Raw genomic sequence first — 24,456 nt, forward strand, 5'->3', positions numbered from 1 at the left:
ATGAGGTGGTCGAGGGCCCGGTATACCTGTGCCGATCCAGAGGCAGTGGCAATGCCTAGCACTCCAAGTCTCCCCCCCACACACCACTGACCTTGTAAGGATTAGGCAGGAACCCAGCCTCTCAGAAGGCCCGCTAAGCGGGAAGGAGGCAGGACTCCCTCCGCTGGAGAATGAGATGCGCTGGTACCAGCCTCCTGACATAGGGGGCCTCTTAGGGCACCAACTAACACATCCTGAGGCTCCTCCCACCCCTTGCCCCTCCCTCCCCTTCTCCTCCCCAGACTGGACATCCAACAGTGCATTTCCAGGGGTGATTGACTGCAGCAAGGTCCTCACACTGTCGCCTCCTCTTCCCCATGATCCCATGAACTCCGATTGGCTCAGTGGTCCCATGAAACAATCCTGGGCGTGTCTGTTGGGATCACAACCCCGCAGGTTTGCTGGCCAGGGATTCTTAACTGCCGTTCTTAACCTGATATAAGTTGGAAAGTAGGGAAGGGTGCGAATTAATCACTGAACCATCTAAATAAAAAGAAAGACTTGCATTTATATAGCGCCTTTCATGACCACTGATGTCTGTACTTTTGAAGTGCAGTCACTGTTGTAATGCGGGAAACACGGCAGCCAATTTGCACACAGCAAGCTCCCACAACCAGCAATGTGCTAATCACCAGATAATCTGTTTTTGTTATGTTGATTGAGGGATAAATATTGGCCAGGACACTGGGGATAAATCATTAAAACGTTAACCTATTCGTGCCCCATTCACCGTTACCATGATGCCTACTTAATGAATCTCTAATATCTATTATAAATTATTCATGAAAAAAAACAATTTCAGAGACATAAATCTTTGGAATATTAAGTAGCAGAGCTGTGCAGTGCACACAGACCACCCACAGCAGCGACTTGCCCTCAGTGCAGTACTCTACAGGGAAATGAAGGGAAACGTCGCCATTTCTGACACAGAAGCACGAGGTTTGTGACACTCAGGTTGACGCAAAAATGTCAGTCAATTAACAACGGCATTGCATCCTTTGATTGGAGAATCCCCCTTCACTGGGCTGCCAGTCAGCGGCTGGAGGTGGAGCTCGGGTTGCGGTAAAATGAAGCAGCTCAGCGCCTGATGCACTGACCGTGATCGCTGGTGGTCACAGCCCAGCAGCCGTTGAGACGACGGATGGATGGGCGACGATGGATCGGTTAGACGATGAACACGTCAATGTTCTACAGTGACACATTCCACTTTGCCCACCCCGCGAGGCTTCGCTCTGCACCCGGCAAGACAGTTTCTAAAACAGGAGTCATTTTTCCGCACTGCTCTCTCTCTCTCTCTCTGTGTAGATTCTCTGAGTCTCCCTTCATGTCCTCAGAAGCTTTAGGTCATGCCAGCTGTGTGGGAAGGAGACTTGCGGAAGTGATTTTATTTTTAATATTCGAGCAAAGACAGGCCAAATACCAGTGTGTGACAGACCGAACACAGCATGCACATGCTCCAAGCACTCAGGAAATGACCTCATCTTCACACACATCCGGCAGCTCCATGTCCTTTCCTCCATCCCCGATGCTTTCCTTCCTGCAATTGGGAAAATTCATCTGGATTAGTATTAGCTTTTCATTTCATAGAATCACAGAATGGTTACAGCACGGAAGGCCATTCGGCCCGTCGAGCCCATACCGACTCTCAGCTAGTCCCGCTTCCCGCCCTTCCCCCGTAGCTCTGCAAATCTTTTCCTTCAGCTACTTATCCAACTTCATTTTGGAAGTTAAGATTGAGTCTGCCTCCACCACCCTCTCAGGCTGTGCCTTCCAGATCCTAACCACTCGCTGCGTAAAAACATTTTTTCTTACATTGCCTTTTTACCAATCACCTTAAATCTGTGTCCTCTGGTTCTCGACCCTTCCCCCCAATGGGAACAGTTTCTCTCTATCTCTATGTCCAGACTCCTCATGATTTTGAACACCTCGATCAAATCTCCTCTCAACCTTCTCTGCTCCAAGGAGAACAGCCCCAGCTTCCCCAGTCTATCCATGTCACTGAAGTCCCTCATTCCTGGAATCATTCTTGTAAATCTCCTCTGCACCCTCTCCAAGGCCTTCACATCCTTCCTAAAATGGAGTGCCCAGAATTGGACACAATACTCCAGTTGAGGCCGAGCCAGTGTTTTATAAAGGTTCACCATAACTTCCTTGCTTTTGGACTCTCTGCTCCAAGGAAAACTCGCCAATTTGAAGGAGGACCCCCGTGGTAGTGCTCCCACCTCTGAGTCCGAAGGTGCAGGGTTCAAATCCTGCTCCAGACATTCCCAGCGAGCAGAGGCCAGAAGCCCGCTCTCCGAATACTGGGTCAGCATCCAATGGGCCCCTCGCGTCCAGTGGGAGCGGAGAGCGATTTCACCCCCTGCCTCGCCTCATTCCACCTAGCTTGGTTCTCCTGGTGGGGAGTTCGGTCAGTCTAACCCCTCACCTCCTCTCAACCCCCCAATCTGAGGGAAATTGCCTGCAAGTGGCAAATCAGCAGGCAGGTGGGGCCAAGCCCTCTAGCAGCTGGGCTCAGATGGCCCAACTCATTCCATTTAAAGACCACCAGCCTGCCGACGGGACAGGCGATGGCCACAGCAAGATGGTCGCATTGAATGCAGGAAGGAAAACAAAGAAAGACTTGCATTTATATAGCGCCTTTCACGACCACCGGATGCCCCAAGGTGCTTTACAGCCAATGACGTTTTTTGGAGTGCCGTCACTGTCGTAATGTGGGAAACGCGGCAGCCAATTTGTGCACAGCAAGCTCCCATAAACAGCAATATGATAATGACCAGATAATCTATTTTGGTGATGTTGATTGAGGGATAAATATTGGCCAGGACACCAGGGATAACTCCCCTGCTCTTCTTTGAAATAGTGCCATGGGATCTTTTACATCCACCTGAGAGAGCAGACCGGGCCTCGGTTTAAGATCTCATCTGAACGATGGCACCTCCGACAGTGCAGCACCCTCCTCAGCACTGCAGTGGAGGATCAGCCTAGATTTTTGTGCTTAAATCTCTGGAGTGGGACTTGAACCTTCTGATTCAGAGACGAGGGTTCCACTGAGCCACAGCTGACAGTCTAACTCAGGTCCCAGAAGGGGAAGACTAGTGTATAACCCACTGGCCGACCCATCTGGAACTGCTTGAGTAATGTTTCGGGATGGGAAACTAGCAGTTGAATTGCTGAGAACATGGTTTGGGTATCTGCTAGGAAGAATAATGCAGGATAATGAGAACGATTTGACTTGCAGAGAAGTTAGCAATTATACTCTGACAGGCAATTTGAAATGCATTCTAGAGCGACATGTATTTGATTTGTATATTGATTAGATGGCGAGGAATGAGCCAACAACCACTTGAACCAATGAGCTCACTCCATCCTGAGGGAGACAAATACATAGAGGTCAGCATGTGTCAGAGTATTCCTGATTCCCCCTCCCCCCCCCCCGCCACTCCCCCCAAGGTCATTACATTTCACACAGGACATTTCTGTGCTAACTGTCAATCAAGCACTGACTCGCCCCCTCGATTTTCCCAATCACGCTCCCATTGAGCGAGGCTCTGTGCTGGGAGATGCAAAATTAATCCTTAGATTTCTAAAACTAAACAATCTTGTTACTTTTGTTACCTCTAGACTTGACTAATCCAATGAACTCCTAGCTGGCCTCACACATCCTACACTACATAAACTAGAGATGATCCAAAACTCTGCTGCCCATGTCCTAACTCGCACCAAGTCCCGCTCACCCATCACCCCTGTGCTCGCTGACCTACATTGGCTCCCGTTTAAGCAACGCCTCAAATTCAAAATTCTCATCCTTGTTTACAAATCCCTCCATGGCCTCACCCTTCCCTATCTCTCTAATCTCCTCCAGCCTCACAACGCCCCCCCCCCCCCCCCCCAAGATGTATGCGTTCCTCTAATTCTGCCCTCTTGAGCATCCCTGATTATAATCGCTCCACCATCGGTGGCCGTGCCTTCTGTTGCCCGGGCCCCAAGCTCTGGAATTCACTCCCTAAACCTCTCCGCCTCTCTACCTCTCTTTCCTCCTTCAAGATACTCCTTAAAACTTACCTCTTTGACCGAGCTTTTGGTCATCTGTCCTAATATCTCCTTATGTGTCTCAGTGTCAAATTTTTTAATCTCTCAATACTCCTGTGAAGCGCCTTGGGACACTCACTACGTTAAAGGCCCTATATAAATACAAGTTGTTTTTGTTGTCTTCTTTAGGAAGACTAACTATGTATCGCAACGTCAGATTGTGTTTGGGAGCTGGAAATTGTGTCTGGGAAATTTTAGCTATGAAGAAAGATTGGATAGGCTGGGTCTATTTTCTTTGGAACAGAGGAGGTTGAGGGGAGATCTTATTGAGGTGCATAAAATTATGAGGGGCCTAGATAGAGTGGATAGGAAGGACCTGTTTCCCTTAGCAGAGAGATCAACAACCAGGGGGCATAGATTTCAAGTAATTGGGGGGAGGTTTAGAGGGGATTTGAGGGGAAATTTCTTCACCCAGAGCGTGGTGGGGTCTGGAACTCACTGCCTGAAAGGGTGATAGAGGCAGAAATTCTCACCACATTTAAAAAGTACTTGAATGTGCACTTGAAGTGCCATAACCTACAGGGCTACGGACCGAGAGCGGGAAAGTGGGATTAGGCTGGATAGCTCTTGGTCGACAGGTGCGAACACGATGGGCCGAAATGGCCTCCTTCTGTGCTGTAAACTTCTATGATTCTATGAACTGGGTTGAGACTGTGCCAAGTCTGTTTCAGAACAGGCCCTTGAAAGACTTCCATCGCCCAAGTTAGGGATTGATGCAGTCCTTGGGCCTAGAATGGTATGTAAACCATACAGCACCAGCGGTTCACCTCTCCCCGGACACCTTTAATCACCGTGTGCTGGAACATGCTTGAGAAGATCAAATAGCTCAGAAGTGGATGTCTCCTTACCTCTCCCTACCTCCCTCCCTCTCTCCCTCTCTCTGTTCATCCCTCCCTCTGTCCGTCCATCCCTCCCTCACTCCATCCCTCTCGCTCCCTTCCTCTCTCCGTCCCTCCCTCCCTTCCTCTCTCTGTCCCTTCCTCCCTCCATCCCTCTTTCCCTCCTGCCCTATCTCCGTCCATCCCTTCCTCCCTCTCTCACTCCATCCTTCCCCCCCTCTCCCTCCTCCACATTTGGTGAAATTGTCACCCAGTTATTGGTGCCCGATATCTGGACTCCCCCCATGACCTCGGTGCTGTGTCAGTCTGCCATGGGCTATTTATTGGCACCACGTTTAAAATCTTGAAGTGAGCTGACTTGGCACTGCAGGGCTGGGCCTGCCCGGAGCCCAGAGCTCCTGAATGCTGTGAGCACAAACCTAGGCAGCATCTTTCCCACTTTCTGTATCACGCTTCTCACACAATAAAGAGCACTGAATGAAAGATCTCCATTAGCTTCTGCGGGAGGCGGAGCTACAAAATGCAAGATTGGCAAGAGCTGGGTGTCCCTGGTCTCACCACACCTTCCCTGTAAATACTGGGGCCATTGTGTCTGTCTGCACGTGTGTACATGCACGTGTGAGCTCCAGTGTGCTCGGCATGGCTCAATGTAAGCTCCAAAGGCTAGCAGCCCAGGTGTAATGTATACACCGGTGAGGATGCTCACAGATTGGTAGAGCTATTGAGTTGGGATTGGCACAGCCAGTCACATGATGTTCACAAGACTCAATAAAACCCCAGCCAGCTGGGTTTGGGAGATCCACGATGAGGCAGGTGGTTGTGAGCCTGGTGGATGAACTGGTAATGTGTAGTGTGATTGTTAAATCTTTTGCTAATAAACCAACTAGTTCTTAATAGCAATGTGTTGCTATGAATTCTTAAGCAAAGAATCCATGAAGCAAATAGTTTACACCAGGGGTAGGTGTTGGGATGACGACTGATTCGAATTTACTGACTTAGACTCAGAGGCTTGATGCAAAGTGGTCATATTTGACGGCCATAGCAAACTAGGAGGGGCAGTGGAGTGGGAGGAGACAGCTCAGACATTGCAGAGTGAGTCGTACAAGCTGTGAAAGTGGGCAGAGCCGCGACAGAGGAAATTCAATACACAGATATGTAAATAAACACGCACAGAGGAAGGAAAAAGGGGTGACACCGGTACTTCATGAATGCTGCTGAAATAGAAAAAGACCCAGGAGCCTCAAGATTCAACATGGCCAACTAATGCCGAGCAGCAATCAACAAAGCTAATTGAATATTGAGTTATACGGCCAACACAGTAGAATACAAGTAGAGTCACGATCAAACTGTACAGAGCTCTGGTCAGACCACACCTTCAATCATAGAAATTTACAGCACGGAAAGAGGCCATATCGGCCCATCGTGTCTGTGCCAGCCGATCAAGAGCTATTCAGCCTAATCCCACTTGAAGTTACGGCACTTCAGGTGCACATCCAAGTACTTTTTAAATGTGATGAGGGTTTCTGCCTCTACCACCCTTTCAAGCAGTGAGTTCCAGACCCCTACCACCCTCTGGGTGAAGACATTTCCCCTCAAATTCCCTCTAAACCTCCCCCAATTACTTTAAATCAATAAGAACATAAGAAATGGGAACAGGAGTAGGCCGTACGGCCCCTCGAACCTGCTCCGCCATTCAATAAGATCATGGCTGATCTGATCATGGACTCAGCTCCACTTCCCCGCCCGCTCCCTATAACCCCTTATCGTTTAAGAAACTATCTATTTGACCCCTCTTCTCACGAAAATATGTCCGTCCTATCCATTCTATCTGGGCCCCTCATAATTTTATACACCTCAATCAAGTCTCCTCTCAGCCTCCTCTGTTCCAAAGAAAATAAACCCAGCATCTCCAATCTTTCCTCATAGCTAAAATACTCCAGTCCTGGCAACATCCTCGTAAATCTCCTCTGCACCCTCTCCAGTGCCAAACACATCTTTCCTGTAATGTGGTGACCAGAACTGCACGCAGTACTCTAGCTGTGGCCTAACTAGTGTTTTATACAGTTCAAGCATAACCTCGCTGCTCTTGTATTCCAAGCAAGGAATGATCAGCCATGATCTTATTGAATGGTGGTGCAGGCTCGAAGGGCCGGATGGCCTGCTCCTGCACCTACTTTCTATGTTTCTATACCTCGGCTAATAAAGGCCAGTATCCCATATGCCTTCTTAACCACCTTATCTATCTGGCCTACTATCTTCAGGGATCTGTGGACCTGCACTCCAAGGTCCCTTTGTTTATCTACATTACTCAGTGTCCTACCATTTAATGTGTATTCCCTTGCCTTGTTAGCCCTCCCTAAATGCATTACCTTACACTTCTCCAGATTGAATTCCATTTGCCACAGTTCTGTCCACCTGACCAGTACATTGATATCTTCCTGCAGTCCGCAGCTTTCTTCTTCATTATCAGCCACACAACCGATTTTTTGTATTATCTGCAAACTTCTTAATCATAGGCCGTACAGTACTCGAGGGAAGTGTTCAAGCACTGGAGGCAGTGCAGGGAAGTTCCCAGTGCTGGTCTCTAGTGTTAGGTGTCTGCGTTATCAGGAGAAACATGGGAAGCCTTTAGCTCTTCAGCCTTGTTATGAAGCATCTGAGCATTGATCTTATTGAGGGATATAAGGTGGTAAATAGTATGGAAAAGGCAAATTAAAATGTGAATTTGGAACAAGGGGACCACAGGTTTAAACCAAAAATGTAAATGTAAGACTGATATCAGGAAGTGCTTCTTCACATACAGAGAGTGATCAACACGTGTAATAATGGCTTACATTGTTCTTAAAACGTGAATGAAACATTCTCAGTGTGCGGAAGATGTAAGTGTGGCTTGAAAAATGGGTGCTTTCAATCACCCTCAAACCAAGTCATACACCATCCCGACGTGGATATGTATCGGCCGTTCCTTCATTGTCTCTGGGTCAAAATCCTGGAACTCCCTCCCTAACAGCACTGTGGGAGCACCTTCACTACATGGACTACAGCGGTTTGAGAAGGCGGCTCACCACCACCTTCTCAAGGGGCAGTTAGGGATGGGCAATAAATGCTGGCTTTGCCAGTGAAGCCCACATCCTGAAAACGAATATAAAGAAAAACAAAATGGGACATGTGGAACGTGTAGCGGGCACTGGGTATCAGGGAGCATCGCCCTCACATCGGCATGTCGCACCTCATGTATCTGGAGGCTGGCACTTGAGATAGTTACAAACCAGCCAATATGGAGAGGCCAGAATATGGGAACAGGGCAAGTTTCATCAACGACGGGGGAATCAGTATCCATCTAACTCAAGGTTTTAGCAGGTCCAGCAGCTGCATAGCCTAGTGTACACCCCACAAATAAATGGTCGTGACCCAGCACCAACATCAACATTCACACTTTCCTGACAGCAGATTCTGAGGGGGCTCGGCGAGGTGGATGCAGAGAGGATGTTTCCACTGATGGGGGAGACTAGAACTAGGGGGCATAATCTTAGAATAAGGGGCCGCCCATTTAAAACTGAGATGAGGAGAAATTTCTTCTCTCAGAGGGTTGTAAATCTGTGGAATTCACTGCCTCTGAGAGCTGTGGAAGCTGGGACATTGAATGTATTTAAGACAGAGATAGACAGTTTCTTAAATGATAAGGGGTTATGGGGAGCGGGCAGGGAAGTGGAGCTGAGTCCATGATCAGATCAGCCATGATCTTATTGAATGGCGGAGCAGGCTCGAGGGGCCGTATGGCCTACTCCTGCTCCTATTTCTTATGTTGTTATTAACGATTCTCGTTGTTTTCCTAGTCTCTCTTATGATGTATTTTTATGATTTCCTCCTGTCACCGTGGATTGTTGCAGCTGGTAATTGCTCTAGATTTTCCAAACACTTCCTTAAATCTGAGAGAACCTTACCATTTTCTTTTATCGTCTCTAAGGCTCTCTGCTTCATGTATTTATACACGACACACTCGTACCCCATTCAGCATGAAAGATAAACTTGCATTCATATCGCGCCTTTCACATCCTCAAGGTGTCCTAAAGCGCTTTACAGCCAATTAATTCCTTTTGAGGCGTAATCACTGTTGTAATGTAGGGAACGCGGCAGCCAACTTGTGCACAGCAAGCTCCCACAAAAGGAAATCTGATAATGACCAGATAACCTGTTTTTTGTTTTGTTGATTAAGGGATAAATATTGGCCCCAGGACACTGGGGATAAATCCCCTGCTCTTCTTCCAAATAGTGCCTTGGGATCTTTTACCTCCACCTGAGGGGGCAGACGGGACCTTGGTTTAAACACTGGCGCCTCTGACAGAGCAGCACTCCCTCCCTACCGACATGGATATATTAAAGGCATTTCATTTATGTTTGGTGTTTGAACCTCCAATCCATTTTCTCAAAGTTTTCTCTCCTCTCTTGAGGCCTATAGCTCGAGAAACGCCTTCCCTGAAATCCAATGTCTGTACTTAGTAACCTTGTACCGACAGTGTCTCCTCTAATTGCATTATTATGATCACTGTTTATTTATCTCTCAATTTTCCAATTAAATGAAACTTTTTCCTGGCCTCTCGTCCAACAGATGGTGTTAAGGGGCAGTCCTGCATTAGCTCCAGTTACTCACCCCCTATTTAATTATGGTAATCAGGATGCTCCATAATTATCCTTCCCTGAAGCCCATTTTGTTAGTTCAGATAATTCCATGCTAATTTTCTCCTCTGGAGCCGTGCAGTACCACACGGACCCGGCAAAGTGTGTCATATAATAGCACGGACGCTGTTTCACAACTGGCTGGTTCAGGGCAAGCAGCGAACAACATCCAGAAAATCAAAACTCATCTCTCACCCTCCATAAACTTCAGCTCATCTGTCTTGTTCACACCAAGCCTCGTTCACCCATCTACCCTGTGCTCACTGACCTCTATCAGCTCTCGAGCCATTAACGCCTTTGGTTTAAAATTCTCATCCTTGTTTTCAAATCCCTCTGTGGCCTCGCCCCTCCCTATCTGTAATCTCCTCCAGCCCCCAACCCCCACCCCTCTCCCCCCCTGCCCGAGATGTCTGCTTTCCACCAACTCCTCCCCCACTTCTTTCGCTCAACCATTGGCAGCCGTGCCTTCAGCCAAGGCCCTAAGCTCTGGAACTCCCTCAGCAAACCTCTCCGCCTCTCTACCTCTCTCTTCTTCTTTAAGATCATCGATATAAGATAGTCACCAAGAATCCAATAGGGAATTCAGAAGAAACTTCTTTACCCAGAGAATGGTCAGAATGTGGAACTCAATCCCACAGGGAGTGGTTGAAACGAATAGTATCGATGTATTTAAGGGGAGGCTAGATAAGCATATGAGGGAGAAGGGAATAGAGGGTTATGCTGATAGATTTAGATGAGGAAAGACGGGAGGAGGCTCGAGTGGAGCATTTTCGCCGGCATGGACTGGTTGGGCTGAATGGCCTGTTTCTGTGCCGTATATCCCATGTAATCTGAGTAAGTGTAGAGTCACTGGCCATAATTCCTGAGGTAGCCCCCAGACACCTCCCAAACACTACTGCCGCTGGGGTTGGGAGGGTACGGGCGGAAGGGGTGTCCCCAGTCACAGCTCTAAACGGGCAGAATCCTGGTGGATACGATACCCATCCAAAGTTCTGCCCCAACGGTTGAGCAGCAAAGTTCCATGCTCCTCTACCTCATGGACCTCGGGCCTCTAATTCCTCAGTGGCCTCACCTTGGCTTCCCCTTTGCCAGAGTGAGCTCGTTGACAGAGTCAGATTTGGCAATTCCATTTGTAATCTTGACCACTTGAATTTGTTCACATTGAGCGAGGCTACAAGGCCAGCCTGCTGACACACACACACACAGACTTATACACACACACTCACACATACTCATACACACACACACACGCACACACACACACAGACTTATACACACACACTCACACATACTCATACACACACACACACACACACACTCATATATACACACACTCATACACATACAGACACACATACGCACACACACACACTCATACACACACACACACACACACGCACGCACACACACACACTCATACACATACAGACACACATACACTCATATATACACACACTCATACACATACAGACACACATACGCACACACACACTCATACACATACAGACACACATACGCACACACACACACTCATACACATACAGACACACATACGCACACACACACACTCACACACCCATACACACACACACGCACACACATACACACACCCATACACACACACACACCCATATACACATTCACACACACTCACACACTCACACCTACACCCACACTGACTTACCCACACTCACACTCACGAGAAACAAATCTGCTCTCTCCCACTCCTGTGAAATATCAGCAGGCATGACATTATCCACATCCAACACAAAATGGATGACCTCTAATGTGCCCGACCACAGGGGTGCTAAAGTCGTAATGTGTCAAACACCAACACAACTCTTATAAAATGGGAACGACAGACGAAAGACAGAGGCAGAGAGCAAGCATTGACATGGTTCTGAAGGGCAATGAGAGAAAGCACATGAACACACACACACACACCACCCCACACCCACACACACACACACACACACACACACACACAGACACCCCCACACACACACTCACACTTACACACACACCCGCCCACACGCACAATCACACGCACACACAGATATGCACACACGCACACACACACACACACCCGCAGATACACACACACACACCCACAGATACACACACACAGATACACACACACACCCACAGATACACACACACAGATACACACACACACACACCCACAGATACACACACACACCCACAGATACACACACACAGATACACACACACCCACAGATACACACACACAGATACACACACACACACCCACAGATACACACACACAGATACACACACACACCCACAGATACACACACACACACACACCCACAGATACACACACACACACACACCCACAGATACACACACACACCCACAGATACACACACACACAGACACACACCCACACACACACACAGACACTCACACTTACACACACACAGACACTCACACACACACACACACACACAAATGCACACAGACATAGATAGAGACAATGACATTACCTTAGTGAAGGGTGCCTTTTTGAGGAATACTGTAACAAACTCTTGTCCCTGTGACAAACAGCAAAGTGAAAAGAAAATTGTAAGAAAGAAAAGAAATTCCTATTAATACATAAAAACGAATGTCTCTCACATCGATTTAGAAGTTATCGGTGAACATGTTTATGAGAATGGGTTAAGGAGGACGCTGTGGCCACTTGTCCGAGAGTGGGGTTATTGCTTTCAGGGGAAAGGTTTGGTGTAGCCCAGCCTCTCCATAATCACAGGCTCCCGGCTGCACTCGGTCCCGTCCCGCTGGACAATGAGCGCTGAAGCAGGCAGACACAGGGGTCAGGGGATTAGTGCTGACCAGCCTCCTGTGCTGCCAGAGGCTGCCGGCACTACCGCCGGGTGCCTATCGGATTAAGGAAAGGCAACTATCCCACGGACAGAGCAATCCTGGTGTGCTCGCACAGTGGAGGTGGGCTCGGTTTAGTTTACCAGTTTTTGCTCAGCTGTCTCCGACCATTTATATCAAAACCAGACCAAATGGCTGCACATAGATTTACAAAGGATTCCATGGGATTCCATAGCATTCCATAAGATCCCATAGGATTACATCGGATTATACAGGATATACGGCACAGAAACAGGTCTTTCGGCCCACCAGTCCATGCCGAAGTTTATGCTCTACTCGAGCCTCCTCCTGTCTTTCCTCATCTAACTCTGTCAGCATAACCCTCTATTCCCTTCTCCCTCATATGCTTGTCCAGCCTCCCCTTAAATACATCGATACTATTCGCTTCAACCACTCCCTGTGGCAGCGAGTTCCACATTCTCACCACTCTCTGGGTAAAGAAGTTTCTTCTGAATTCCCTATTGCATTTCTTGGTGACTATCTTATATTGATGGCCTCTAGTTATGCTCTTCCCCACAAGTGGAAGCATTCTCTCTGTATCCACTCTATCAAAACCTTTCGTCATTTTATAAACCTCAATTAGGTCAACCCTCGGCCTTCTCTTTTTTCAAGAGAAAAGAGACCCAAGCCTGTTCATCCTTTCCTGATATGTATACCCTCGCATTTCTGGGAGCATCCTTGTAAATCTTCTCTGCACCCTCTCCAGTGCCTCTATATCTTTTTTATACTATAGCGACCAGAATTGTACGCAGTACTCCAATTGTGGTCTAACCAAGGTTGATACAGGTTTAGCATAACTTCCCTACTTTTTAATTCTATCCCTCTAGAAATAAACCCCAGTGCTTGGTTTGCTTTTTATGGCCTTGCTAACCTGTGTCGCTACGTTTAGTGATGTGTGTATTTGTATCCGAGATCCCTTTGTTCCTTTACCCCACCCAGACTCTCACCCTCCCAGTAATAAGTGACCTCCCTATTCTTCCTACAAAAACGTAATACCTCACATTTATCTGTGTTGAACTTCATTTGCCAATTATTTGCCCATTCTGCAAGTTTATTAATGTCCCCCTGTAATTTGTTGCCGTCCTCCTCAGTATTGACTACCCCCCAATTTGGTGTCACCTGCAAATTTAGAAATTGTGCTTTTGATTCCAAAGTCTAAATCATTCCAAAGACTGCCGGAGCGTCATGGTCCCGCCAGTTCTATCCATTTGCCAAAGGTGGCAGCCTAGCTTAAAATGTTCGGAGTCAATACATGTGATGAGATATCTCATCATTGGCAGCAAAAGGTCAATTACCTGACTCGGTGTATAGAAAGATCCCAGTCCCAACATTCCTGCTCATTTGACAAAGACATGGACACATTGCATTAGCCTACTTCAAACTGAGACTTCATTGTTTCTCAAAGCAACAGAGGAAAAAATGCAGAAAAACAAGGCGATGGATAAAGTAATATTTTCTGCTCTGTCATTGAGGACGGTGAGAGTACGTTGAGGAAGAGGTTTGCTGAACACATTTTTCTACGGAAAGACAATCTATTACAGATCTGCTGCTTGATTATTCATTGCTCTAACTTCTATACCTAGATTGGAAACTTATGAAAAGTTGCAAAGAAGTTTACAACTTTAGATAAATCTGCTTTTAAAGCCACCTTTTATTAATAAAACTCTTCAGATACTTGTGCCCAAAGCAGAAATCTGCTTCTAAAGACAAACTCTCACCAACTGATAGATGATCGTATATGCAAAGTAATCTAAGTTAGCCAGACACAGGATAAACAATGAACCCTTTTCACCAGAAAAGTAAGAGATTGGATATGATGCAGTGTCACACTCAACCCTCCTAACCTCCCTGACTGATGAGCAAATAGCACACTGACAGGACAAATATCTCAGGCTAAAATTTGCATATCAAATTTATTGAGCAGTAAGATTAAATTGGGTGGAATTTAGCTAGATTATACCACATTGTACAACTCTTGGTGTCTATTTCAAAACAATACAAGTGAAGCGAACTTTTGAAATTCTCTGCAGTATTTTAAACAGATCGTATCCTTGGCGCAGTACTTTCATGTGGAAGCGACAATTCATGGACTCCTTCGTAAACCTCCTCCCACATAGTAGTGAGAACTGGGGAACTTAGTAAAAGCATGCGGTCCTTAAGCCCAGTGTTAGGGAGCTTCTGGCTACAAAATGGTCAATCAAACTAGACTTCATAGGTACCCAGGTAGCCCCCTGTTTTGGAAGTCTGTCTCCAACTATTCATCCACTTCTGGGATAAGGTGGAGCTGTACACCAGCACACAAGTCTGTGACAGACATTGGAACTCCAGTCCCTTCTGTGGTGTATGTAGCACACAAATCACTGATTCCACACGGTTTGGTGTTGATATAACTGCTGTGACCTTAGTCCTTTATTGTGTAACTCCAGAGTGCCTCTCAGGTGTGGTGAGCAGCCTTTTATACTCTGTCTCGCAGGTACTTTCAGGTCTCCCACCACAGCGCCCTCTATGGCGCACCATTGTACTTATACATTTAATGTACCTGGGCAATACATAACACCTTCAACGCCCTGGTGTAATAGAGAATGAATTAAACTGTAAGTATGGGAAAATCCACCCTGGGGATCCATGTTATTTGTTTCTGACACTGTGTGAGTCTTCCCTCACTTGCTTGCCAATAGACTGAGAGAACGTCCAACCCTTACAGCAGGCCCCAGTGTCATGTATCCACTCAAATGCAGTTAGATTATCAGCGTGGAAACAATCCCCGAGTGTGTACATAGACAGGACCCACTGATGTCGGAATCCGCTGGATCTGGACTGAGCACAGCCTTTAAAGTGTAAACCAAACCTTCCTCAAAGGTGTTCGTTCCCTGGTGACCGGGAGAGATGCTCGTTTGCTGATTAAAATGTCACAAAATAATTCTTCCAGGAAGTTTTGGCAACACTTTCTTTTTCTTGTGCACAGTGTAGCAAAGTTATATTCTGAGGTTGAGAAATTCGGGTCGTTTGTGCCTCCCAGGGGGCACTAACGGGGCGTAAATGACTTTGTGCCCGGGCACAGCGCTGCTAACGACTCCCGCCAAACTGTGAAGGAGTTTAAACGTTAATGGGCTGTGCGGGCCACTCGCAATTCTGCACATCCGTGGGTTTTTTATTTCAAAGCCAGCTGACGGGCTGCGCACAGCTTAAAGGGACCATCGCCCTCCAGCTGGTCGGTATGTCGCACTGGGGAGGTACAGTGAGTGGTACACCATCGTAATCTCGAGGCCTGAACTAATGATCCTGAGAAACAAAAGTTCAAATCCCACCACAAATTGAAGACCTCGCAGGGTAAAATGGGGAGAGATGTAAAACGAGCACCAACTCGCTATCACCCGTTTAATACTATCGCACAAGGTCACTATTCAGCCCAGATAAACTACTGGTGCTCAAGCTCCAGCCTTGCTGGGTCCGAGGAAGTACGCACGGACCCAGGAAGGCCTCACAAAAGCTGGGTTTTTGACGCGCAATGTGCATGCATCGAAAACCAGCTTCTCCGATCTGTCATGATTTCGCTTGGCAGATCCTCCACATCTCTGGGACAAGGACATCCGTGCGGGAGAGAGCGGGCTATTTGCCTAACTCTTGCCCAACAAGTGTCCTTCAAACTCTTCGGCCTGGTAAAAGCAGGTGCATAGCTTACTTTTACCAGCGTTAAAGAGTTTTAAAACACATAAAAATGAAATTTAAACCCTCATTTTTAGAGTGGGGGCCCTGTCCATTAAGGTAAGTTTATTTTGGACCCTGTTAAAAGACATAAAAAAGAAATCCAAAAAATGTATTTTGTTATAAAACATTTGATTAACTTTAATTTCAGTTGGTTTTGGAATTGTGAGCTGTTATTTTTGTTTGTTGTGTTGTGTTTGGGTGGATTTTGTTTCTCATTGAGAACAGCACTGAGAATTCGGAGTTACGGTTGTCCGTGATTGGTTGTCCAGGCCCATGTGACTCCAGCCTCTCCGTGCGTACTTGGAAGACGGGGGCGCAATGCGATGCGCGGGAAGAGAAGGCCTCCGACCGCAATCTAAGGCACCTCCGGGACCACCAAGTACTTTCGCAAAACATTCTCGGGCCAGAGGCGTTTGCCCGCAGGAAGCCTCCGACCCGAATTTCAGGGCCATTGTCTCCAGCAAGGAGACCCAGAACAAGAAGACATAACCTTAAAATTAGAGCGAGGCCATTGAGGAGTCAAATCAGGAGGCACCTTTACACACAAAGAGTGGTGGAAATCTGGAACTCTCTCCCCCCCACCCCCCACACCTTCCCCCCTCCCCCCACACCCCTCCTGCCCCCCCCCCCCCCCCCCACCCACCAAAGGCTGTGGATGCTTTGGGATAATTGAAAATTTCAAAAAGGTGTTTGCTGGATTTTTGTTGGGTATGGAGTTGAGGTACAGATCAGCCATGATCAACGTTCCCCCGAAGGTGTGTGGGTGCGTGGCCATGCATCAGTCAGGAGGTCCTGAGCAGGTCACTCACCAGCTGCCGCAGCTGGGAAAGACACCAAGCGTGGACAGCCACACTGCAAATTCAAAGGAACAGCGCTCGAAAAGCAAATTAGAGGGAACATTGGTCATGATCCAACTGAATGTCAGAACAGGCTTGAAGGAATAAAAGGCCTCCTTCTGCTCCTGTGTTACTAGGTTCCTGAAGATAAGCGAACTGCTTGGATCACACTTGCTCTACAAAAGCTGCATTGCTTAGAGGAATGTATCGATGTTCTGATATGAACAGCGCTATCTGAGGTGACAGCTGGCATATTGCCTAGCCAAAGCTGTTCACTGACCACTTCTGCTGGAGTTTAACATGGGTTCACACGGCAGGTTCCCTATCACTATCTAGAACTAGGGGGCATAGTCTCAGAATAAGGGGCCGCCCATTTAAAACGGAAATGAGGAGGAATTTCTTCTCTCAGAGGGTTGTAAATCTGTGGAATTCTCTGCCCCAGAGAGCTGTGGAGGCTGGGTCATTGAATATATTTAAGGTGGAGATAGACAGATTTTTGAGCGATAAGGGAATAAGGGGTTATGGGGAGTGGGCGGGGAAGTGGAGCTGAGTCCATGATCAGATCAGCCATGATCTTATTGAATGGCGGAGCAGGCTCGAGGGGCCAAATGGCCGACTCCTGCTCCTATTTCTTATGTTCTTATGTTCACCTGGAAAGGCCTTGTGTTTGTTCCGATAAATGTCTGTGCTATCCGTGGGTCAGAGAACATTGTGGAACAGCAGCTACAGGTCCTGCCCAGTGATCCAACGCTGCCAATTGGCTATGTGCAGGAAGTGTCCTGCCACCAGTATACTACTGACGATGTATGTGAGGATCATTAAGGCAATTAGGAGAGAAAGAACTTGTGTTTTCCTTCAAGTATTATCTCTTTTGAAGGCTACGATTGAATCTGTTTCCTCCACCCTATCAGGCAGTGCATTGCAAATCCTAACCACTCGTTGCATGAAACAGTTTTCCCACTTAACCGCTGTGTTTGTTTACAGTGAACTCCTGTCTAAGAATCTCAGGAAGGAGAGGCCTTGGAAGGGGTTTGGCGCTGATTCACAGAACGATACCGGGCTTAAAGGATTCAGTAATGAGGACAAATTGCAGAAACTTCACTTGTATTCCCTCAAGTTTAGAAAGTTGAGGGTTGATCTCGTCGAGGTACCTAAATTGATAAAGGAGTTTGATAGAGTAGATACAGAGAAGCTAGTGGGGAAATCCAGAACAAAGGAACATCATCTTAAAATTAGAGCTAGGCCGTGAAATCACTTTTTCACACAAAGGATAGCGGGAATCTGGAACTCCACCCCCCCCCCCCCAAAAGGCCGAGGATTCTGGGGGGTCGGTTGAAACTTTCAAGACTGAGGTGGAGAATATTTTGTTGTGTAAGGATAGCCAGTGATGTGGATGAAAGGCGGATAATTGGAGTTGCGATACAGATCAGCCATGAGCTAATTGAATAGCGGAACAGCCCCACTCGATTGGCCTATTCCTAATGTTCCTAAGAGCAACCAACAAATACCACATAGCACAGCAGCCAAAGTAACTACCACACAGATCAAGCTGATACAGGCAGAGGAGCAGGTGTTCAGAGCTGCTGCCATTGCCGAATCTGGCCAAATCTTTCATTAGAGTTAGAACCTCCTCCAGAATCCCTTCAGCAGGAACGGGCAGGGAGTGCCGCGGATGGCAATAGCAGCACAAGGGGTGGTGCGTCATTTCAGACGCAGGATTTACAGCAGTACACAGGCTCAAGGCCCAAACACTCACATGAGAAGGTTTCCAGGTGCTGACATGGACCTTCCCTCCTTCCTGCTCTGGAGCTCGAAGGGATTTCCAAAGGAACGCTTCCTTAACATGGCCTTCACCAGGATCTACAGCGGAGAGATGACAGGTCAGACGCTGTTCGAGCAAGGTTGCACTTGGCACAGTGACTCAGATATTGCTATTTTACACGGGGCTTGCAGTGGCAGGATCGCTCACATCCCTACTCTGGAACTTAGTAAAGTGCCACACGCCATGTAACATCTTTGGAGCTCAACACCTTCAGTGAGAATCGCGTCTCGGGGTTAGAGTCTTCCCCCAGATCTCCCAGCACTGAAGCTGACAAGGTGCTTACCGATGCCCTCCAACACTCTCTCCGCCCAAGAATGCACCTGTGCCACTTGGGGGTGGGGGCATCTCAGGCTCCTGCCCGGCATCAGTCCGGTGTGTCCAGCATGACTTGCCCGTTCTGTGAGGGTTATAAGTGCCTGTCCCTCCCGTGCCCCCGCCTCCCCCCACTTTGTGGAGCGCCCAACGATCCTGTTTGGAAAGGGGCTCCATTTAAATACATTACAAAACATTATCCAGGGGACCTTCAGGGGTCCAAACTGTGAGGGTGGGCTGCACACCCCCTGGAACGCCCCTTCAGCAGTCCGGCGGACTTCTCACTCGACCGCGCGACCTCTAGCTTGGCTGCTGTGAGGCCGAGGACCCTGGCTCTCCCGGCGGAGGGAGTCTCCGCCCTGGGCTCCATGCCCTCTGTGGTTAGGGACTGACGGAGGTTCTGCCGCTGACTAGGCTCCACGGGTGCCCCAGTGGAAGCCAGGACCTGGGGTATCTGAGTTGTGGTGGGGTCTGGGAATTCTCTACTACAGAGAGCTGTGGAGGCTGGGTCATTGATTATACTTAAGGTGGAGATAGACAGATTTTTGAACAATGTGGCGGTCCCAGCCAATTCCCAACAGGGGGTTTTGCTGGGAGAGGTGAGGGATTTTGGTGGCTGGGGTTATTAACCTTAAAGCTGGTAAATGGAAGGGGGAGTTCTGTATGGAACTTTACAGCTTCGTGTCGCAATATGGAGATTTTTTATTCATTCCCGGGATGTGGACGTTGCTGGCAAGGCCGGCATTTATTGGCCATCCCTGGACCATGGGCTTGTAGCTGCAGTAACTCCAACATTAAGGTCATTAAGCTCAGCTCACTGGCCCTACAGGACACAGGGTGGAAATAAGCAGAGAGAGAAAACATCAGACGTCTCGCGTGGACACTGACACAGCCAGAGGTCTAGAAACACAAGGTCCACCTGCCTGCTCGTCCAGGGCACTGCACTGGGGGGGCTTTCCATTCCAAGTGAGGGCTGGGGCAAGATCAAAATAGAAGAAGAAAACTTATGGCATACCCAAAATGCGACTTAATCCTATTCTTTGATTTAAATATTGCTTCCATTCTCATATTGTTCACCCTGCTAATCGTGGATCGGAAATGGTTTTACTGACACTTGCATCTAGATTTTAACCTCACAGGTTGGGCAGGCACTGGGCGGGTCGGGTCGGGTCGCACATCGGCTTTATGCTTCATTGAAGTCAACGGAGTGCAGAATAAGGCGGGGTTAAAACACGTGTCAGAGCTGAACCCACCCCATTCCCCTCGTGGGGTAATCTAGAACTAGGGGACACAGCTTCAGAATAAAGGGCCACCCATTTAAAACAGAAATGGGGAGGAATTTCTTCTCTGAGGGTCGTGAATCTTTGGAATTCTCTGCCCCAGAGAGCTGTGGAGGCTGGGCCATTGAATAGGTGGAGATAGACAGATTTTTGAGCAATAAGGGAATAAAGGGTTATGGGGAGCGGGCGGGGAAGTGGAGCTGAGTTCATGATCAGATCAGCCATGATCGTATTGAATGGCGGAGCAGGCTCGAGGGACCGTATGGCCTACTCCTGTTCCTATTTCTTACGTTCTTAAGGGCCATTCCCGCCGCTTCCAGGGGCCCACCACCAGCTTCTGCATGGTGGCCCTGGACAGCGGAGGTAACTGGGGCAGATACCAGGGATCTGGTCCCCACTCCCCCTCACCCCTTGTCAGCAATGGGCGGGCCAAGCAGTGGGTGGGGGGAAATCGCGGTCAGTGCGGAGAGGCGGCAGTAGGCTGAACAGGCGGGGTGTGCCTCATTCTCCCCTGCTATCCCGCCCCCTCCTGAAAGGGATGGCGGAGGAGCATCTACCAGGAGAAGCTTGACCGGCCACTAGTGGCAGTGATGCGGTACTGCAACACACCGGCCCCATTTGTTTTCCACTGGCCTGTTGGGCAGCGACCTTCAACACATCTGCGCCCCTTAAACAAGCAGATGCCAAACCTCAGTGCAATGGGAATTGGGAACCTCTCTGTTAATAAGTGTAACATATCAGCATAAGGTGAAGAAACATTGACATCGTGCTCCCATAGAGCGCATTCATCATTCCACGCCTTTGTATTAAAGATGACAGGTTTCCTTACCACAGTCGAGAGGCTGGAGATTAACTTGACTGAGTTCATCACCTCCTCCTGGGTCACCTCCACCACACTGCAGTGCTCGTCCTCCAGTGGAAGCGGATGCATCCCGTTCTTGGTCACCCACTGATGCAGCTGCACAACAGGCACAGGTTAGACCTCACCTCCGTGGTACTGAGCTGTTCAAAGACCCATTTCTGGCAAGGAATGACCTGGCCCCTTCGGTGTTATTAAATATCAACAAGATGGGAATTTCGGCCAACGTAACTAAGTTTGGTAAGTGTTTGAACTCGATTACAAGAAATGGTCATGCAAGTGCTGCATTCAACCAGTCGCTGCTGGGGCAATAGTAACCCTATCTGCCTGGGGGGGGGGGGGAGGGTGCAGGGGGGGGAGTTGGGAGGGAAATGGGGTAGTGGTGGTGGGGGGGGGGGGGGGGGGGAGTATTTGAGATTGTAAGTTTCTTTTCTCTCTGTAAGGACATCTGCTTTAGTCTGATATGACAAGCAAGTCCTGTGCTGCTCCAACCATAATCTTGCAGAAGGCATCCACCATGCTGCTGTTGAACAGGATGGGCTCTGGGACGGATGATATCATCCTCATCATGGCACTGGTCTGCCAGGCTTTGACTATCCCGAGCCGAGCAGCAGCAGATGGACTTTCTCTGCAACCTGCCAAAGACCCTTCTATTGGGTCAGCATAGGTTTAATAGAACAATGAGGCTGCCGATGAGGGGGTGAAATTCTGCCGCACCCCTTTTGGGGACGGTAACATCTGGGAGACGGGAAATTTTGCGCCAGGCGTGAAAGTCTCGCCCCACTCGAAAAATTCAGGTTAACCCCCCCCCCCCCCAGAAAGGAAGTGGCGTACAAAATAACACATTCCACTTCCTTTTTGGGGCGGTAGTGGGGCGGACGGAGCGGGATGCAGCGCTACGCACTGGGCCGGGTAGCATTATTACGTAGGAGGGCCTGTCCCCTTAATTAAAGGGGAAGTCCGGAGCTGTAAACTTTGCATTAATGAAAGGGACCTCCCTGGACCACCGGGGAACAGGGTTGCGGTGCTAACAACCCGGAGCAGCCCCAAGCAGAGCGCCGGGCTGACCGATCATGGCACGGACCCCGCGATCAAAGCGCCAATGGGGCACAGGAGAAAGTTGCCAGTGTTTTTTTTTTAAATGGCCGCCGCCTCCCCCTTTGAGTATCGCCCCGCGAGTGGCCGACTGCCCGGTTCATGCCCCCTGGAACTGTCGCTGGCAATCTTTGTTCCGGGGCGATAACAGGGCACTGCCCACGTCATCGCCGGCGCAGCGGAGCGCCAAGGGTTACTGCCGCCGCTAAACTCCCGTGGAATCGAGCAGGAGTCATTCGTGGCACCGCGCCCGTGTGTAAAGCTGTTTGCGGAGGCACAACCGACCTGAATTTCTGGGCCTTCGGGTGTTACAAATTCCCAGTCTTTGATCAACCTTTCCAGCGATCTATTATGCCCCAGTGTCATGTTAATCAAATTGAATATATGCCACTAAAGAGATCTTACTGGCCCATAAGTGAGTGGTATAATATCATGGACAATCTTTCTCATTGGAATTAAGGAGGAAAAACCTTGCATTTAACGAGCACTTTCACATCCTCAGTAAATCCCAATTACTTCACAGCTAACAAGTTACTTCTGAAGTGTAGTCACTATTCTTATGTATAAAAACATGGCTGCCGGTTCATGCACAGCAAGGTCCCACACACAGTAATAAGATAAATAACCAGAAAATGCATTTTGCAAGGTGTATATTGAGAGATAAAATATATCGACTCGCCCTTCTCCATCCTGAAGAGGATGCACCATTTGCTGCCTGTATTGTGTCTATAGTTGTGTGAATCTTTTTAGTTGTGACTTTATTTTCTCATTGGGAAGGTGGTGTCCTTAGCAAAGACAATACCATCACTTTTGATAATGTCCACCAGGCCGGTGACCAGGAGAAGCAAGCAGAAATAGGGCCTGCATGTTCCCTGCAGGAGCAATGAACAGATCTTCTTCCAAGTAGAGAAATGTCCTTTTGTCATGACGGATAAAAGAACGAAAGAAAGACTTGCATTTATATAGCGTCTTTCATGACCACCAGATGTCTCAAAGCGCTTTACAGCCAATGAAGTACTTTTGGAGTGTGGTCACTGTTGTAATGTGGGAAACACTGCAGCCAACTTGCACACAGCAAGCTCCCACAAACAGCAATGTGATAATGACCAGATAATCTGTTTTTGTTATGTTAATTGAGGGATAAATATTGGCCAGGACACCGGGGATAACTCCACTGCTCTTCTTCGAAATAGTGCCATGGGATCTTTTGCATCCACTTGAGAGGGAAGACGGGGCTTCGATTTAACGTCTCATCCAAAAGGCGGCACCTCCGACAGTGCAGCACTCCCTGGTGTCAGCCTAGATTTTTTTGTACTCAAGTTCCACTCTGAACTCACAACCTTCTAATTCAAAGGCGAGAGTGCTACCCACTGAGCCACAAGTGACATTAAATGACACAATGCTTGTATCCTCTGCAGTGATTGCTCATTAAATTCATCAGCTCCCTGTACTTGTAACACGAGAGGGCAGCTCCTCAGTTAGTCTGCACTGCCATTCCTGATTGAGGCCTGGTATTTGGGACCAACACAGTCATGAAACCTGAGGGGGTAACTTCAATGCCTGTGGGCTAATCTGGTAAGGCAGATCCCTGCCCAGTATTGAACCTGCCCAATATTCATCCCACTGAACCAAGACTCATCATCATAGGCATTCCTTCGAAATCGAGGAAGACTTGTTTCCACTCTAAAAGTGAGTTCTTAGGTGACTGAACAGTCCAATATGGAAATTATAGTCCCTGTCACAGGTGGGACAGGCAGTGGGTGAGGGAAGAGGAGGGTGGGACTGGTTTGCCACACGTTCCTTCCGCTGTCTGCACTTGTTTTCTGCATGCTCTCGGCGACGAGACTCGAGGTGCTCAGCGCCCTCCCAGATGCACTTCCTCCACTTAGGGCGGTCTTTGGCCAGGGACTCCCAGGTGTCGGTGGGGATGTTGTATTTTATCAAGGAGGCTTTGAGGGTGTCCTTGAAATGTTTCCTCTGTCCACCTTGGGCTCGC

The 24,456-nt window shown here is 48.3% G+C and overlaps 1 protein-coding gene across 2 annotated transcripts in view; it reads right to left on the bottom strand.

Annotated features, from left to right (window-relative positions):
• Positions 1 to 268: 268 nt before the first annotated feature.
• Positions 269 to 24,456, bottom strand: part of camkk1a (calcium/calmodulin-dependent protein kinase kinase 1, alpha a) — a 271,224-nt gene continuing 247,036 nt past the window's right edge. For both annotated transcript variants that reach the window (XM_070857382.1, XM_070857383.1), the window contains 4 exons: positions 21,336 to 21,464; positions 18,849 to 18,952; positions 12,155 to 12,202; positions 269 to 1,576 (listed from right to left, as the gene is read on the bottom strand). In XM_070857382.1, coding sequence (XP_070713483.1) covers positions 1,504 to 1,576; positions 12,155 to 12,202; positions 18,849 to 18,952; positions 21,336 to 21,464 — 354 coding nt within the window. In that variant the 3' untranslated portion in view covers positions 269 to 1,503. The remainder of the gene's footprint in view (positions 1,577 to 12,154; positions 12,203 to 18,848; positions 18,953 to 21,335; positions 21,465 to 24,456) is intronic.

Source organism: Pristiophorus japonicus, chromosome 16 (genome assembly GCF_044704955.1).
Source record: "Pristiophorus japonicus isolate sPriJap1 chromosome 16, sPriJap1.hap1, whole genome shotgun sequence".
NCBI lineage: Eukaryota > Metazoa > Chordata > Chondrichthyes > Pristiophoridae > Pristiophorus > Pristiophorus japonicus.